At 29.0% G+C, this 18,773-nt stretch overlaps 1 protein-coding gene across 3 annotated transcripts in view; it reads right to left on the bottom strand.

The window, feature by feature from the left end:
• The window catches only part of LOC105145682 (ATP-binding cassette sub-family G member 1), a 37,927-nt gene extending 19,695 nt beyond the window's left edge, over positions 1-18,232 (bottom strand). The window contains exons 1-3 of one of the 3 annotated variants that reach the window (XM_087413157.1): positions 17,832-18,232; positions 15,798-16,215; positions 5,845-6,146 (exon numbers count right to left, since the gene is read on the bottom strand). In XM_087413157.1, coding sequence (XP_087269283.1) covers positions 5,845-6,010 — 166 coding nt within the window. In that variant the 5' untranslated portion in view covers positions 6,011-6,146; positions 15,798-16,215; positions 17,832-18,232. The remainder of the gene's footprint in view (positions 1-5,844; positions 6,147-15,797; positions 16,216-17,831) is intronic. The other 2 variants (XM_011055438.2, XM_087413156.1) reach the window with 2 other exon arrangements.
• Between the last annotated feature and the right edge of the window lie 541 nt (positions 18,233-18,773).

Here is an 18,773-nt window from a genome sequence, read left to right as displayed (position 1 = left end):
ACAACTGTGCGTATTAATATAATATAATATATCTTTTTATTAAAATAACATATTCGGTTCTCAGTTCCATGCGAAATGATTTTCTTATCAGCTGTCGCATTGCTAACGGTTGTTCACACATAACATCTAATTAAAGTCGAGAGAAAGGTAATTGCCTTAAAATGTATCTCATCTTTCAGAAAATTGTCGATGCAAAACGATAGTGTACTAATTCATTATCACTGAAATACACGCTGATCGTATCATGTTACTTCACGCGTTAACTCTGCCGTTATACGCTTCATTGCCCGAAGATATTCACGTTACGGTGTGCGCAACAATATTTTCATGGAATGGTATTGACATAAATATATCGCACGTAATCACGTACGTGCAGTAGTGATAAATATAGAGTAGAATCAATTAACATCAGTGGAAAAAGGACGGAAATGCAACTTTACTAGGTAGCAACTTTACTTTCTGAGATGGTAGAATCTCCGGCAAGAGAAACAATTGCTGAGAGCAAAAGTTGAAACGAATAACTTATAATTCTTTGCTTGAGCGAGCGGAATGTTGTGACGGTGAAACAACGTAACAATACGTGCCTCGATTTTGTAATCGATCTATTCCTTTTTCCAAATCGAATCTCAACATAAATCTGCGTAGTTGATTATTTGGCATTTCTGGAAAATTTATATTTTTCTAAATTGAACATCATTTTTTAAATTAAATAAAAAAATTTATTTAATTTTAAAAAATGATGTTTAAATCAAAGAAATTATGTTCAAATCAATGAAATTTTTTTTAACCCTATAGCAAAGGAATATTTCTTCGAACCGAAGAAACTAGGAATACACTGGACATTCGAAAAATATCCGCTATTATTCGGCACTTTTTTTACTATCTGATCGGATAGTCGGATATCATTAGTATCCGGGAATACATCTGATTGAAATTTTATCATTAAATTGTTGATTTTTTATTACATAAATGTTCTATAAATAAGTATATATATTCATAATACCATATCTTATATATGGTATTAGGTACGCAAAATTATAATTTTTTTTGTCTAATTTTCAGTTTTTTTTTTTTTAGATATCGTTTCGAAATTCGGATATCCGGAAAATATCGGATATCCGACTCAAAAAATTGCCTTCCCGAATAATTGCCTTTCCAACGTTACATTTCTTTCGAATATCCAATATTTCGATAATTTTATGATCCATTCCTAGAAGAAACCTTTGTATGATTGTCTCACATCTCATTATTTGCATACTTTTTATAAGACTTATGAAGTTTACTGATTAAAAGAAATGACGCAAGTCAAGAAATGACGTAAGCAATTCTTTATTGTAATACTTGGCCTGAAATACATTAACAATGTAAATTACGATTGTCTACTTCCTTTTCATCAAGGTTTCTATTAGTTTGTCTATCAGCTTTTGTAATGACTTTCTGACGATCTTCAAAATCATTATAATTAAACCAATAGTCAATTTTCCTGCTTTTTTAAACGATTGCATTGATAAAGAACTTTATGAACAATTTAATTTTTCGAAAAGGAAATTCAAATGGAAGTTTTAAAATCGATCTCTTTCTCTGGGTGAATGAATCTAATTAGGCCACTATTATTATTAACCCAATTGAATTGTCGTATCTTTAAATTTATATGACCTCTAATAAAACCTCAGATAAAATTTACACGGTCTACTTATATTAGGATATATGAATCCGAGTTGCATATTCTGTGACGATATTGTACAAAAATATCGTATAAAAGCATAATTGTAAAAATATTCCAATTAACTTGACTATGATTTAAAGCATTTCTATTGACGTGATAAAAACGTGACCAAAGTTCAAGATAAATTTACTTTTAAAACAATTACAGTCGCAAAGATGTCGTATGCAATCTAACAAAGTGTGTATTGTGTTAACATACTTTAGCGAAAATGTATGCTAACATTTTTATACGATCGAAAAAATGGAGGAATGTCTCATCTGCATGTCAATTCCTTTATATCTTTGTGTGATTGTCTCATATCTCCTTATTATTGCATACTTTTTATAAAACTTACGAAGTTTATTATTTAAGAGAAATGTCGTATTGAATTACGTAATGACATAAGCAATTTTTTATTGCAATACTTGACCTGAAATACATTAACAATGTAAATTACGATTGTCTACTTCATTTTCATCAAGGTTCCCGTTTGTTTGTCTGTCAGTGTTTGTATTGAAATGACTTTTCTGACAACCTTCAAAATCATTATAATTAAACCAACAGTCAATCTTCTTACTTTTTTAAACAATAGCATTAATAAAGAACTTTATAAACAATTTAATTTTTTTAAATAATTTAAACTTGCGACAAAAAAAAGTCTAAATTAATATTCTCTAAAAGATTACTTTTTTTTAAATATTATACATAATATTTTCGTCAATGTGTAATTGATAAAATATTGCAAATAGTGTGCTGATAATAACGCTGATGTTTTTGTATGAAATGAGATGCTCTTTGATGTAGAGCGTAACTTTTACAAATGAAAGTTGTGCTGTACTTTGTACAGGCAACTTATCATTCTCCAATTAATTAGCAGACTCCGATCTGTAATTACAACTCGATGTGTACTTACTGCGTAACATATTTGCTGCATATTCCCATGTTTTAATCATATTATAGAAAACTAATTGTATAAAAAATTAAAATAATCGTGACATTGATTATTAAGAATTATAGAGTTGACGCGAAGATTCACAACAAGTATAAATTGCGAAACGTAATTTCAAACTTTTGCTGATTACAGAAAATTGTACAACAAGATGATTACATTCATAAAAAAAAATACTACATGCTGGAAATGTTGCTGGACAAATTGTGAGGTACTATTTTTTTTAATTCGAATAAATTATTTGTTTATATAATAATATATAAGAGAATTTATACCGTTAAGTGTATTTGTGATCAGCATTTCGTATGATTAATGTGCTTTTATCAGAAATAAATGTTTCGATGGATGTTGAACATAATCGAATGTTTCAATTATTATGCGATATACATTGTGATGTGAGATTACTTTACAATTAATAGCTTTACGTAAAACACATGTTGCAATAGATCGGTCTTTAGATCATGTAACGAATCATCATCTTGTAGAATCAACTATTTGTTTTATCGACAATTGTAAGAATAATTAGTTCCCGGATTCATAGGAAAAGATTATATTGCGAAATTATCTATTTCGCGAAAAAAATATTCCGGCTAAATAACTTGGAATTTTTTGATTAATTATATTTAATTGTATGGTAATCTTAGGATATGTAATTGATTACTCAAGAGAAAAATAGTAAATATCATTACAAAATCATTTATCTCGGTGAAACGGCTTAAGTATAAAAAAAGTTTGAGATTTTTTTGTTAATTATGTTGTACAATACATATGTTAATTAATTATATCAATTATATTAATTATATTAATATGTTAATTAATTATATCGGACATTTGTCCGATAAAAGTGTAATTGATATAACCTTTAAACTATTTATTGCAAATTACATATCTACTACACAATAAATATTAAACGCTTTTTTTTTAATCATTCAATTGCCGCCATTGTCAATTATTGTGGCACATTTTTAAGGCATATTTCTTACCAATTTTACAACATAAGCTGTTTCTCTATTAAGAGACACAGTCGATACAAACGTTCTATTCTTTTTTTTCTTGGTATTCAATAAGTAATAAAAATAGAACAATAAAGGAAAACTCCCTATTATGAGATAGGCACCTAATATGAGATAGCGGAGTTTCTGCTAAATTAATAGACGCTATCTATTAGTGCTACATGAATTTATTGCTCTTGAATTGAAAACTATTTAATAAAAAATGCATTATTAGATCATGCCTGTAGTCGTTGTAAAAAAAGATTTTAGAATTTGGATGCCTTCAAGTTTCGTTGAGACGAGCCTTTAAACCTTGTTTATTTAATAAGTAAATATTTGGCAGTAAATTCTTCATGTAATAATAGAATAAGATCTATGTCATAGTAAAAATCATTGCTGAAGTACAAACAAATGTTACTGTACAATAGTAAAATGAACATCAGTAAAACACCCACGTGAGGGATTGTTATCACTAAAATATAAAAGCAGTGAACAATTAGTCGTGCGAGAACTTTGCACCGGAAGGACCAACTTTGTGTCCAAATTATAAAATATCTGTGGAAATCAGCTTATTAAAGATAAATTAATTTTAATTATTGATATTGGTTGGTTTGATCCTTATTAATTATTTTCGAATTAAAGATTAATCTCAAGCCGAACTCATTGATTTGAAAAATCTGTCACTCACAAAAAGAATAGCAATAGATTTAATGATAAACTGTCGCTGATGAGGAATGCGATAGTTTAAATATCTTTTCGAGGAGTGTTGGTTTGTGGAAAGTGTTAAATTAATCAGTTTTGAATGCCTAAAAGGCTGGACAACGTCCAGATTAAAAGGATCAAATTTCTAATCAAACGAAGTTTATTTTTAAACGTTGATCCTTTCCCGCTTTACCAAAAATTTCATCAATTCCAAAATCTAATTGAAATCTATTTAAATATTTCTCTAAAAATAACTTTATTAATAACAAAAGCAATAAAACTGCTTGCAATAAAGATAAACCTATTCTAAATTATAGATTAAATAAAATCGATTATATATATATATATCAAATAAATTATCCCAATTTCAAAATAATTAAAAGAAGTGATTCTCATTATTTAAAATATAAAATTTGATACTTATTTGGCTAAATCAAATCTTGTCCAATCTCTAAAAATAAAGTACTTAAATTGATCCAAAAACAGGTATTAATTCTTTAATTTGAAGCAACAGTTCGTAACATTAGGAACACAATTTTTTGACTTTGCGATTTGCTCACTTTTTACATTTCTTTAATTTAAAAAAAATATAATTTGAATTAAATTTTACATAATATTATCTTAAAGCTTATTAAATTCCTTTCAAAATGATCTATTATTTTTTTAAATTCTGCCCATAGACTTCTAGCATTTATCTAAAATGAACCCGGTATCTCATAATAGGAGTTTTTCCTCTACTTGTGTCAACTGTGTCTCCTAAAAAGACAGCAACTTTGTATTCAGAGCGTGTTTTGTTTAGACCGAGCAAACTTTTATGAGAATCAAAAATTTTTGAATGAGCAGGTAGAAAGATTTTATTTCTAAGACGCATTATATAGAGAGTCTTGTAATGTTTTTTACACAAACGAATTTGCACCAATTTGGGTTGAATTAATACTCTACTATTGGTTGACGTTATATGTTCTATCAATAGAAGAACACAACGTTATTAATCCAACAGGTTAATGCAAATTCTCTCGGGCCGAATTAGGATATGGCTGCGTTCAGTAGAAAAACAGCTTTGCATTTTAAAATTCTTTAATATGATTGGTTTTGTTCTTAGTTCCTCATTGGATCTAAATATATAAACCATATTTAAGAATTTTAAAATAATTTTAAAAACAAAACTATTTTTTCTGCTGAATGTAGCCATTATCTTATTTTATCAGAGAATAATATTTTTAATGAATTTATCTCGCACTCGAGATTATTTTTATATTTGTACACGCTCGAAAATCACAAGAAACGATTGCAAAAATGTAAAAGTTAATAAATGAAAAAAATGCCGTAAAGCAATAAATATCGTTGATAATTAATCGAACCACAATAAGGCACGAACCCTGATAGCAAGCTGACGTCAAAATGATGACAAAATAACGTAGCTTGCTATCTGGGAAAAATATATCAGTCATGCTTTTATCGAATAAACTGTATAATAAGTCTGAAAAATTAATTACCTCGAGGGATCGGTATTGAATATGTCACATCATTGAATTCGATGTCGACTGCAGCCATTTTTGAAAGATATGATATATATGTAACGCCGTTATCATTGTTGAAGGCATCTTTCTGGCAAACACCGTTATCGGCTCCATTTGCTTTGCCTTCTGGCGTAAGGTCCATGACGATCTTCCCACTGGAATTTTCTCGAAAATGATTTATCTTCAGCTAGCGGTTGTCATTACGTGATACTTTTTTCTGTGATGCGACGAGTCGTTTGACATCAGCGGAGAAACGCGATGCGAGAAAATGATTTCAACTGAAATTGAATTAAACATTTAGAAGAATGAATGACTTAAAGAAAGAAGAAAAAAGAGGCATAAAGTTTCACAGACTTGAAAGCTTAGTCATCAAATTATGACTATTCATAATCCAATGCTCGCAAGATTTATACATCTCTAGCTTATTCGGCGAACAACTACTCGAAACTCGGCGGCCGAACTGTCGAGCACTCATGTGAAGCTCTCAGGAGCGTCTCTATATCAGAAATATATTGGGAGCGCACCTTCCGCCAAATTATTATTGAAACATAACGATTATACGTTTCGCGGGTTTCCTCCGTGTCCAGATCCATTCTTGGAATGTCAATTCCAACGCCGCATAATCTTTATGTAGAAAGCACCCGTGGAAGTCTCAAGAATTATTGGAACATGTTTTTTATTAAATAATTTATTTCTATTATTAATAAAAAAATTCTATTGTTAATTTAGATAAGATATTGTCGAAATGTATGTTATCATAATTATGTAATGTATCATAATTATGTAAAACTAAAATATAAGTATATCATTAAAGATATAAGTATATCATTAAGATATAAGTATATCATTAATGAAAATTTATTCATTGTTACTTATATCTTAAATCTTTTAATATATATATAACATTAATATATAACATTACACAATTATGATAACGTACATTTCGACAATATCTTTCCATATAACCCAATACTATTGTAAGATGCGTTTTTTTAAATGTGGTTTTAATGTGGTTTCCCAATAGCCTATTCTACAAAAAGAAGAATCGAAAAGAAGAATCAAGATTATATATCGTAAAATATGATACATAATTTTGCTTTCCTGCCAAGCCACATTCCGGTATTTGATTTTTTTTTTATGGAATAGGCCTACTGGGGAAATCATATTAAAAAAAAACATCTTACAATAGTATCTCACAGGAGATGTGAAAAGCTATTGTCGAAAGTGTATGTACGATAGCATAATTACGTAATGTATTAGAAAACTACTTAAGATATAAATTAAGATATCATTAAGGAATAATGAATAAATTAACAATTAATAAAAAGAAATTTTTATGTTAGTAGAAACAAATTATTTAATAAAAAAAACATGTTTCAATAATAATTTGGCGGAAGATGCGCTCCCAGTATATTTCTGGTATAGAGATGTTCCTGAGCCAGAGCGTCACGTGAACACTGGACTGCCGAGCATTAAACGACGGGGATCGCTTACTAAAATTAGTCCAAAATATACTGATTCTAATCTCAGGGCTAACCACTTTTTTAAAGTCGTTCTTTAAAGGTGATTGTCGAAACATCGCGAATAAAATAATTCAAATTAACACATATAAAAAATAAGAGCATAAAAAACCACAGCACAAGTTATAGTTTGTGACATTTAATTATTATTACATTAATTAAAACATTAAACGTTTCGGCCACAATCTGTTTTACAAAAAAACTAAACGATGAATCTCAAATATTTCTTTTGCACAATTAAAACTTTGTCGTGACATTATGTGCTATTTTTGAAAATAAGTAGTTTATAAGATATATTCAAATTATTTAAATCAAAACATAAATTAAAAAGAAGCACCCAGCTACACGCGGAAGAAGTTTTTTTGCCGAATATATTTCAAATTAAAAATGTAAAATTACATTTTTTTATTTTGGCAAAAAACTTCTTGCGTGTAACTGTATGCCACACTTCCCATTTATGTTTTGTGTTATTACATCTCATATAATTATGTTAAATTACATTAAATTTTATCGAATTATTTATTTAGCTAGAGATGCATCAGATGGTAAAATTACTGGATATCTAGACAGAATGTAACATCGGATATTTTGCATCTAATCAGATATCCGAGAAGGAAATTTTTTCGAATTAAATTTATCGAATTAAATAAATTTAATGTGCAAAAATCAGAAAATTGGAAGAATTTATAGGCGAAGAAATTAGCGCAAAATTTATCGTATTTTATATTTTTTACGCTATAGAAAAGTCAATAAACAACTAAGAGATAATAAATAAAAAATAAAATATAATGTGCCAATAAATAAAAAAGCAAAATAAATGTAGGAAAATATATTAGGAAAATAACGAACTTTGTGCTAATATTTTTATGTCTCTTTGCTTCTTATCTACACTTTTTTTTACACAGCTTCTATATCTTGTCATTGTGCTGATTATACATGCTGACTAACTAAAAAAAGGTCTGATAAATCGAGTAGAATCTATAGTGTTATTTAAAAGCAAAAGAAAATAGAAAATGATGCAATATAATATTTTAAACATAAAACATAAATATAAAAATCGTGGTTTTTAATTAGAGCGAAAAATTTGAAAAATTTTCTTTTTTGTAAATTTAGAAAAATATGCCAGTACACCAATGAGCTTCAATAGGAACGAGTCTTTATATTTAAATTTTTAAGTCTGGCAGTGATAAGACTGACAAGATCTTCTATTTAATCATTAAAATGATATAAGTGTCTCGTGATCGTAAATAACCTTAATATATAAGATCAGATTAAGAATTACATCTTTCTACATTACATCAATAATCATTTCATCAGAAGTCAACGTTTAATAAATGTTTTACGCTGATTGATTATACTTTTAAATCTAGGAGTGATATTTTATTTGTGCGTTTTTGTCATACAACAAATTTTTCCTGTTGATTGATTATAGGATAGAGAGGTTCGAGGACTTCTCTGTCCTACATACATTTGTCGTACGACAAAAATACATAAATGAAATAGTATTCTAGAAGAATAATTTTATCTTATCAATGAAAAAAATTTCTAAAATGGAAATAAACTGAACTCAGCTGTTGTAACTATAGAAGAAGATGATAATTGTAAATATTCGGATAATTCGGTATTCTGCGTTTTCTTCATATTAAGGTGCAATTTCACGCAACGAAGGAAAGTTTTTTTCCCCATTTCTCTCACAATCAAAGCAGTTCAAAAACTGCTCTTCTCCAGTTTCCTTTTCATAGAGCGTATCTTCGCTGGCTTTAAACTAATAAAAAACTCATTTATTTTCACTAGCTTTTTCATTTTAATAAAAATGACAATTTTATACAAAAATGAATACAATTATTAAAAAAGAAAAAGTATTATCCAGATAGTAAACACACTTTGATATCAAATTTTGGTCATGTTGGTACGAATAATAATGTTAAGTGACCAAAAATTGACCAACCGATGTTTCCGTCATGTCATTATGATATCATATTTTGATCCTGCTTAATTTTCAGTTAACAAATAATTTTGATTTTACGCTTTGATTTCTCATTGACAAGGTTGGCAAGTAATGTGTTATTTGTAACGTCATTACCGTTACAAGTTACTTTTTTCAGTAACGAATGGGTAATGACGTTACATTTTCTTCTAAGTATTGTTCATTGTAACGCAGTTACATTTTTGGGGTAATGGTAATGATTTCACTAGTTACTTTTATCGTTACTTTATTTCTAACAACTGCCACAAAGTTTTAGTCGTAATTAAACCGTGTATATATATATATATATATATATATATATATATATATATATATATATATATTTCAATTTTTGAGCTTTATTGTTCTACCAAAAAATAGAATTTTGACTTCTCTTCAGAATATTTATCGCAAAAATCTACATATAATAGCGTTTTTCATTGACAGAACTACCCAGACAGCACACAATAGTTATAAAATGTTTACAAAATATTTATGAATATTTATAAGATTTATTTTAAATATTTTGTAAATATTTTTGTGATGTTAGATTGCACATCATAAACATTTACTTTAAATATTATGAAATATTTATGAAATATTTGTACATGTTACAGTAAATACTGTGAAGATACTTTTAACGAGTCATTATAATTCAAGTAAAAATACTTATTAGAAATATTTATTTATATTTATCATAAATATTATATAAAATATTTAGTCTATATTTTAATAATATTTCGAATAGAACTTTATATAAAATATGTATGAAATATCTATATAATATTTCACAAAATGAATATTAATAAACATTTATCATAAATATTCTGTGCTGTCTGGGTAATGCGCATTCAGTGCAATTTAAATCCGTATACACAAATCGATGCAATGTGTGTATTTAATAAAATATAGAAACGCGATAAACGCGAAAAAAATCTTTAATACATTTTATTATACTATTTGATAAAATAATTAAATGTATTAAAAATTTTTAAATTAGATAAAATGCCCTTTGGACATTATATCAATTGAGATATTTCATTTTTACATTTAGATTAGAGTAATGTACAACGGCTTTAATATGCACTGAGTTTTGCCAATGAAAAACGCTATAATATTTTTGTTAGCATCAAGCAAAAAAAATAACGAAAAAGTAACAATTCATTATATTTTGAGTATCGGTAACGATAACGAGTTATTTTTATGGGGTAACATTGTCAACCTTGATCATTGATCTATACCGATGCAAATCAAAATGTCACTTGTAATAATAATTCGTTTCTATGCCTATCATTTATAATTTTAATTAATTAATACAATTTAATAATTATAATTAATTAATCAAATTTATTTAATTAATAAATAGGTAATTTAAAGCTTATGCCTCTGTTGACAGTACCACGAATGCCACATTGCCTAAGGCTAATTTTACAATGTGCTCTTTGTTTCCTGTTTCTTGTTGTTTGTCTCTGTTTGTCTCTTGCCTTTTTGGTCAATAAGACAAGAGACAAACAGAGAAACAGAAAACAAAAAGCACATTGTAGAATTAGCCTAAGTGTAGCCATGTTTGATTGTGCTATTTGTGTTTGTGTCTAATGTTTTCCTTCCCCAGTCTATCGCATCCTTGTTCTTTTTCGAGAAGTGGTTGCCCTCGACTGCGGCACGATATTATCAGTACCAGGCTGTGATAGATTTTCTAACCTGAATAATCGTAAGATTAATATCTTAGGTAGGAGCAGAGTGACGCTTTTTCTTGTCAGATCCCTTCATTTTATTTTTACACGTCAAGCAAGTCTAATTTTATTATCATTTAAAAATGGAGGTTTAACAAGAAAAAAGAATAATAATTTAGTTTCGCCACTGGCATTTCAAAAATCAATAAAATCAGCTTATTTGATGTGGTTTTGCATAAAACAAAGAAATCTGGCAGAAAAAAGCGAATTTGAGATATTAATCATTAAAGTTCAGACTATTCAGCAGGAATTTTTTTTTATTTTAAATAAGATGTATTGTATTTTTCTTAAATATGTTTTTAAAGCTTCAAATGCTTTAAACAATACTATAAAAAAAAACATATTTAAAATGTTAAAAAAACATTAATTAAGCATGTTTTAAAATATGTTTAATATGTTTTTTAGCTATTCAGGTTAAAAAATCTGTCACAGTCATGAAATACTGCGATGCAAATAAGCGCTACAGTCAATATTTTCGTGGCGCGAATCTGGGTCTAACGGGCTATTATTTAATAAATTATAGACTATTTAATAAATTTTATTGGGAATGCTAAGCATTTCCATACCAGGTCCATATCAGACACAAGACTAGATTTTTTATGAATTATGCCAGATTTTTTTATGACGTGGCAAAGCAGTGGCAAAGTATCATGGCGCTGATCAGTATCATTCAGTGGCATTCGTGGTACCGACAAAGAAATTTCTACAAGGGCACATACATGCAATTTATATATATATATATACTATTATAAAATCCTTCAATAAATTTCGGCTGTAAATTATTATTTACTATATTTGTCTTAATTAATGTTATGTAATAACATAGATAGCAAGCCGATGATGTTTGTCATTTTTATGTTAAAATAACTAATAATATCAACATTGCTAGCTATATGGGTCTCAACACAATGATAAGTAACTGAATCATAAAACGCCAGTTATAGTCGTAGATCAACATACAATATTTTGGGATTGTGCATTGATCCATAATTATGACACAGATTTCACAATTTAGATACGGCCATCATTGTGTTGAGTTGAGACCCATATAGCTAGCAATGCTGACATTATTTGTCGTCATTTTAACGTCAAAATGATAAACGCTTCAGCTTGCTATCTGTGTTGAGACCCTATATAATATTACTTGAAAACATCTTAACATGACGTCAACATGACGTTCCCGTGATGACGTCAATAGTTTATGATATTCGCCCGTCATTAAGATGTCATTTAGTGACCAATAATCACCCATAGTCATCCATGGTCAGTAAATGACCAAAATTTGACGTCAAAATGATGTGCGTTTGTTTGGTAGCACCCATTTTCAAAAATCCCAGCGAATATGATTTTTTTCTTTGCTTTGCTTCCGAAATTTATCTTGGAAGGCATACAATTCCATGAACATGACATGTCATGTAATGTATTTTGTGATGTTTCGCTATTAATTGAACAATATCGAACTTTGAGCGTAACTTTACTATACATGAATTCGGTGAATTCGTACTTCTGTGAATTACAGCTAATAAAATTGATGGAGTAAGAATAAAACGTCAGCTTTTATTGGCTGTGATGAAATGGCAACTTTATAGCGAATTATAATAGCATACGTGTTACGTCATTCAGGATGTCAAAAGTTTCCTCTCCAAGAAATTATACCAGGAAATTGTTTTCTCTCATATATTTTTCAGTTTTTAATTTTTTTTTACATTTGACCATTATGCAACTTTTATTGTGACGCATGTAAACGCCAGGTAGATCGTAATAAATAAAATAAATCAGTTATACCGGAATTTTACACGCATGCGCCATTATGGAAATATAGCGCATTGAACTTCGGCCGCGCGAATGTTCGATCGAGCGGTCGGTGAATTTCAGCTAATAATAATAAGCATAAGTATGCGCTTATATTAGATGACGGTATGCATTTAACAAAATTAAATTTTTATAAAAGTCTCCACAAAAGTGTCTCTTTGTTGTCCTGTTTTCATTCCTCACTCCGAATGCGAGAATTAGCTCGACGGCAATACAATATCGATCGTGCGGTTTTACGAGCTACGACTGACTCAACCTTCTACAATTTATTCACTGCCAATCGAACTACCAGTTTTAGTGACGCATCGCGATTGAAGGGTTTGATTTATTTACAATTCGTTACGACCGAGGCGTGGGCAATGACCTTTTCTCGTGTTAAATTAGTAATCCTGTCGGCTGTAAAGACTGTGCTTTCTTCTGATTCCGCCGCTGGGCATTGTATGGTTTCAGAAAAACTGATTTCTGCGTTTTGTATTCATGTGCACGAAATCAACGAAACACAATGGTTTAAATCAGTAGCGTGAAAAAAAGGCCAAAGTTTAAAGAATTTAATTTGAATATTTTAAGCGCTTTATATTGCTGTAAACGTTTCAAAATAATAAAAATAATAAAAATCACTTTTTTGAGTGATTGTAAATTTCAGATCTTATCTCTAACAGAACATAATAAAAATTATTAATTATTTTATTATATTAATTATTTCAGATAATATATACTTTAATCAGATAATATATATAATAATTAGATAATATTGTATATATTTGATAAACTAACAACAATAACGGTGATATTAAACAATAGAGGAAAATCACCGATTCTAACATAGGTTTCCTAAAAAAATGACACTTCCTTATTTCTCAGAAACTAACTACTGCGCTTTATTAATACTAATAAAATAATGATCTGTTTATAATGATTATTATTTTATTAATAAAAATAATAATTTTTGTCAATAAACGTTAATTTACAACGACATATATAGTAAAGTAATTTTGTTTATATTTCCGACTATTAATATTCTATCGCGACGGCTTTGACGACTTAATCGTTACTATTTACATAAGTTGTATTGTTGTTTACGTTTTGACTGGAATAACGGATTTCCAGTCAGATAATTTCTTAATAGTTTTTATATTTGGTGCTAAATTTAATATTGATTATAGCATTTATAGATTAATAATTCAATATTCATAACATTAAACTTTTCAAGGTCCAATAGAAGTTGTAAACATTTGTAAATGTTGAATTTAGGTTAAATCTTATGATATTTTATCGGAAAACTTGTATTGTAAAAATAAAATGTGCACACGTGCGGCTTATAAAGTTATTATGGTTATTAAAGTTATTATACATCGATAAATGAAAATCTCTTAAATTATTTACTCTTTTCTTCAGATCCTATAATATCTGTAAAATCAAAAAGCAAAATCACAAGAAATATATAACAGATTATTATTTTATTAATAAAATAATGATCATTATAAACAGATCATTATTTTATTAATATTAATAAAGCGCAGTAGTTAGTTTCTGAGAAATAAGGAGGTGTCATTTTAAGAAACCTATGTTAGAATCGGTAATTTTTCTCTATTGTTTAATATCACCATTATTGTTGTTAGTTTATCAAATATATACAATATTATCTAATTATTATATATATCTGATTAAAGTATATATTATCTGAAATAATTAATATAATAAAATAATTAATAATTTTTATTATGTTCTGTTAGAGATAAGATCTAAAATTTATAATTACTCAAAAAAGTGATCTTGCAGTTATAGCGAAAATTATTTAAGTACGAAAAATAGTTAAAATAGATAAATTTCTAGCAAGCACTAGTAATATTGGATATGTATTGCTAATCATATAGATGACAGAGATAAAATTTAGATTTGTATTATAAATTTTATGCGTATGATATATAATTTTCTATCAGATATAAAAAAAAACAGCTATAATTCTAGAAGCAAATTATTTTTTTTCGTGAAAAATGATATGTAGTAGCATTAAATTTATAATTTTTTCGTGCTGCGAATTGTGATTAGATGTCATCATTGTGACGGCGTCGGAAAGATTACAATTGTTTGTATACGCATTTCCGGTATACGCACCACTTCGTGGCATTCTGCGTTTCAAATTCTTCGTGCTAATCAAAGCCGCGATTTTTATATTTATGTGTTTCAAATTATTCGAATTACAAATATAACACCAAATATTACACTCGTTTTATCATATCTTTTTTTAAAGTACTACGTCATTAGGTAGCACAATATAATAACAGGAGTTGTAAAGAAGTAAAAAAGAAATGTAGTAATAGATACGAAATAGAAATATAATATAAAGTTCATCTTTTTAATATATACTACACTGCAAATTTTGTTTTGTTCTTTATTTATCTCTTTATTATTCATCAACTTTTTTATTGCGTAAAAGATTTAAAATATAATATAAGTATTGCGCGATAAGTATACGATAAGTTTTGCGCTAGATACTTCGCTTCAAATTTTTTATTTTTCTATCTTTTTGCAAATTAATTTCAACTGTTTTTGTAACCATTGAAACGAATTCAGATGGAGTTAAACAAAAAATAAAGTAGTTGTTCACTCGCAATGTTCGAACATAATTTTTCAAAATCTCCAAACTTCAATTATTCGCAACTTGAAGATTACTGGTCGTTCAGCATTTTAAACAAAATTATATTCAAATTGACTGAAAAGATTTGCAAATAAAGGAATATTCCAAAAGTATGTGAAAAATTCTGCACGTCGTAAATCACCGATTAACATTTACGGGCTCGTCTCGAAATGCTCCAATTTTTTACTCTGATTTTTCGCGTCCCCCGACGTTCTTATTGCTACAGAAAATACGATATTGATCATTCGTGGATAACTCACGTGGTTCACCAATTGACACGATCACACTACTGTGACAGAGGAACTGTAAGCGGTAGAACGTTGTAGGAACTCAGCGTACCGCCACCAACAACGATGGTAGACTGACTCGGAAATAACGCTGGCTTGCGATCCACACTAGTTATATCTCTCCCTGTTCGTGTATATGTATGAGCCTTGCAACGCTTCTCATTATGCTGCAAAGACAGCTGTATACAGCGTGATGGGTGTGATACCAGAGTGTTGCAGCTTGTGACTAAAATATGATGAGATGAGACCTCAATGAACGAGACGTCAATATTTTCGACGTTGGTTCTAACGAATGAAAAAATGGCTTCCGGACTACTATTGCGTGAATATCTTTCCCAGATCAATTTCTTTCCCAGATGATTCCCCGTAATATTTTGACGTCATAACATTCCTACAAAATTCAAACCGGTTATTAAAATCGTGCGTATTTCAGAATAAAATTAAATGTTCACTGAAAATTAGTGAGATTTGTTTCCGCGTTTAAGATTTTAATCTTTAATTTGCATAAAGAATTAAAAGAAGCTCGCACAAAATGTATCGCGCGTATGATTGAGTATAAAAGATAAAAAGAGTGCAACGATGAGAGGAGAAAAGAGGAAATTGATGTATCTTATTTATGACTGGATATCCATTTAAACAATTTACTTAGTTTTATCGGATAGTTTGTCCGAATCTAACAAACAGGTTTTTGTATTGAATCAGAAACAAATTTATTCATTATTAATATTGTAAATAAGCTTTTTTTAAAACATATTTTATTTAAATCTGACAAACAGCTTTATCTGATAGACAATGGCATATCATTGAATCACAAACGTATCGATTATAAATAAATCTTTTTTTTGTAAATAAATAAATGTCTTTCTAATTTAGTGATACAATAAAGTCTGTTTGTTAGATTCGAATAAAATGTCGCATATAAAGTAGGCAAATCGTGAACGGATATTAAATCACAAGAGAATGTGCGAGACACATTTCCTTTCTTTTTCTTTCCTTTTTATCATTCTAATAGTCATCGCGATATTGATATAAAAATATTAAAGATAAAGAACGGATCAACTCTAAGCAGAATCATAATAAAGCTCATAACATATTCTCATATGCCTTATAAGAACTTACAAATGCTTATAATTTTATGCAATCTTTACATATAGCTTTTTGCTAACCGCGTAAGATTTACAAGAAATCGTAAATATTTACTAATGATCATACATCTTGTGGTATATACGAAAGTATATAGAATTATAATATCAGTTATTAACTTATAATAGAATTACAGTACATAACAATTCAGTTATTAATTATTATAATGTAAGTTTTATGAGAAGATATTATGAGCCTTACGAGTCTTAAAATGTAGTATTGATATAGCCATGGAAAGAAATCACTGTGAAAATGAGTTTACTTATAATTCTTTTTACTTTATGTATAATCATATATATCGATAGTGTTCTTGTCCTGACAGAGAATTAATCAATACACATATGATTTATTTAAGATAATTATAAAATATACGCATTTAAATCTATTGCCATAGAACTTGAAATAGAATAACATTATAAGGTGAATATCACAATTAGTGACCATGTCCTAATTAGTGACCAGGCACATATATTTATTGGAATGACAAGGAAATTCTGCAATACATATCGTATTTACTTTTTAACATTCTAATTTTAAAATAGTACATGTTTATATGCATTTTTATTAATTTTTTACTTTATCTTACTAGTATAAACACATTTAAAGTAGTCGCGTTGTCATTCAAGGCATAAGTGTGTACGCCAGTAGCTCATTATGATACGCTGATTTGACGCAGTTGCATTAATTAAAGTTTGTATTTAGTTACACGTTTTATAAAAAAATAAAAATCATTTACATTAATCAGACGTGGTCGAAGTTAACAAGTAAGTGCAAATGTACTGTAAGATTGGTAATAAAATAATCGTGGCGATCACTAATATGTATCGAAAAACATACGTGTGTACCAAAAGTTCATGCACTCACCACAAATTCAAATTAAATTATTCTGTAACAGGGATGTGGTCACTCTCGAAGTAATCTCCTCTTGACAGAATACACTTGGTCCAACGCTTTTCCTGAAAGCAATGCTGCATGTCTTCCTTTGTCAGTTTCTTTAGGAGCTTCTCGTCGTTTCTCGTTTTATGGTAATCAACAGCCACAAAATATTCACTCCCGCATAATATTTTTTACTTTAGGGAACAGGTAGAAGTCACAGGGTGCTAAATCAGATGAATAGGGAAGTCTATGGTAGTGATATTGTTTTTGGCCAAAAACTCGTGCGGTGTGCGAAGATGCATTGTCCTGATGCAGAATCCATGCGTTCTCCGCCCACAATTCGGATCGTATACGTCGCACACGTTCACGCAGACGCTTTAAGACTTCAACATAGAATTTTTCAACACGTTGAATGTTCTCATTGACATGTGATGTGGAAGGGCGCCCCGCTCATGCGTCGTCATCGACAATCTCCCTTCCCTCCTTGAATAGGTCCATCCATTTATACACAGTTCTACGCTTCATGGCAGACTCACCACACACTATTTGAAGAATTTCTTGACTGTTTTTGCCAAGTTTTATGAGAAATTGGATGTTGGTTCTTTGCTCGGTTAAAACGTCTCACTCCATTCCGCCAATACGACAAAAGTACGTTAATAAAAACAGACATGAAAAGCAGAGATCTCACTCGACCATGACCTAATTTTTACTAAGGATAATTTTTACTAAGTGACGTTTCCTCCGAGACGTTACACCACTGTACAAACTTACAGCGTCATCACGTCGACAGAATAAAATTCAGTGCACGAATTTTTTGTATACATCTCATACGTGTCAAAATAGTGACAGACTAGATAAAATAGTTTGAAATGATATGGTTTTTTCATGTTAAGTAATAATCTTATGTTATTGTAGAATTTTAGCTTATTT

Source organism: Acromyrmex echinatior, chromosome 14 (genome assembly GCF_024713525.1).
Source record: "Acromyrmex echinatior isolate Ae372 chromosome 14, ASM2471352v2, whole genome shotgun sequence".
Taxonomy (NCBI): Eukaryota; Metazoa; Arthropoda; class Insecta; order Hymenoptera; family Formicidae; genus Acromyrmex; species Acromyrmex echinatior.
Note: the sequence above shows the minus strand (reverse complement) of the source record. Positions and strands in the feature narration are given on the sequence as shown.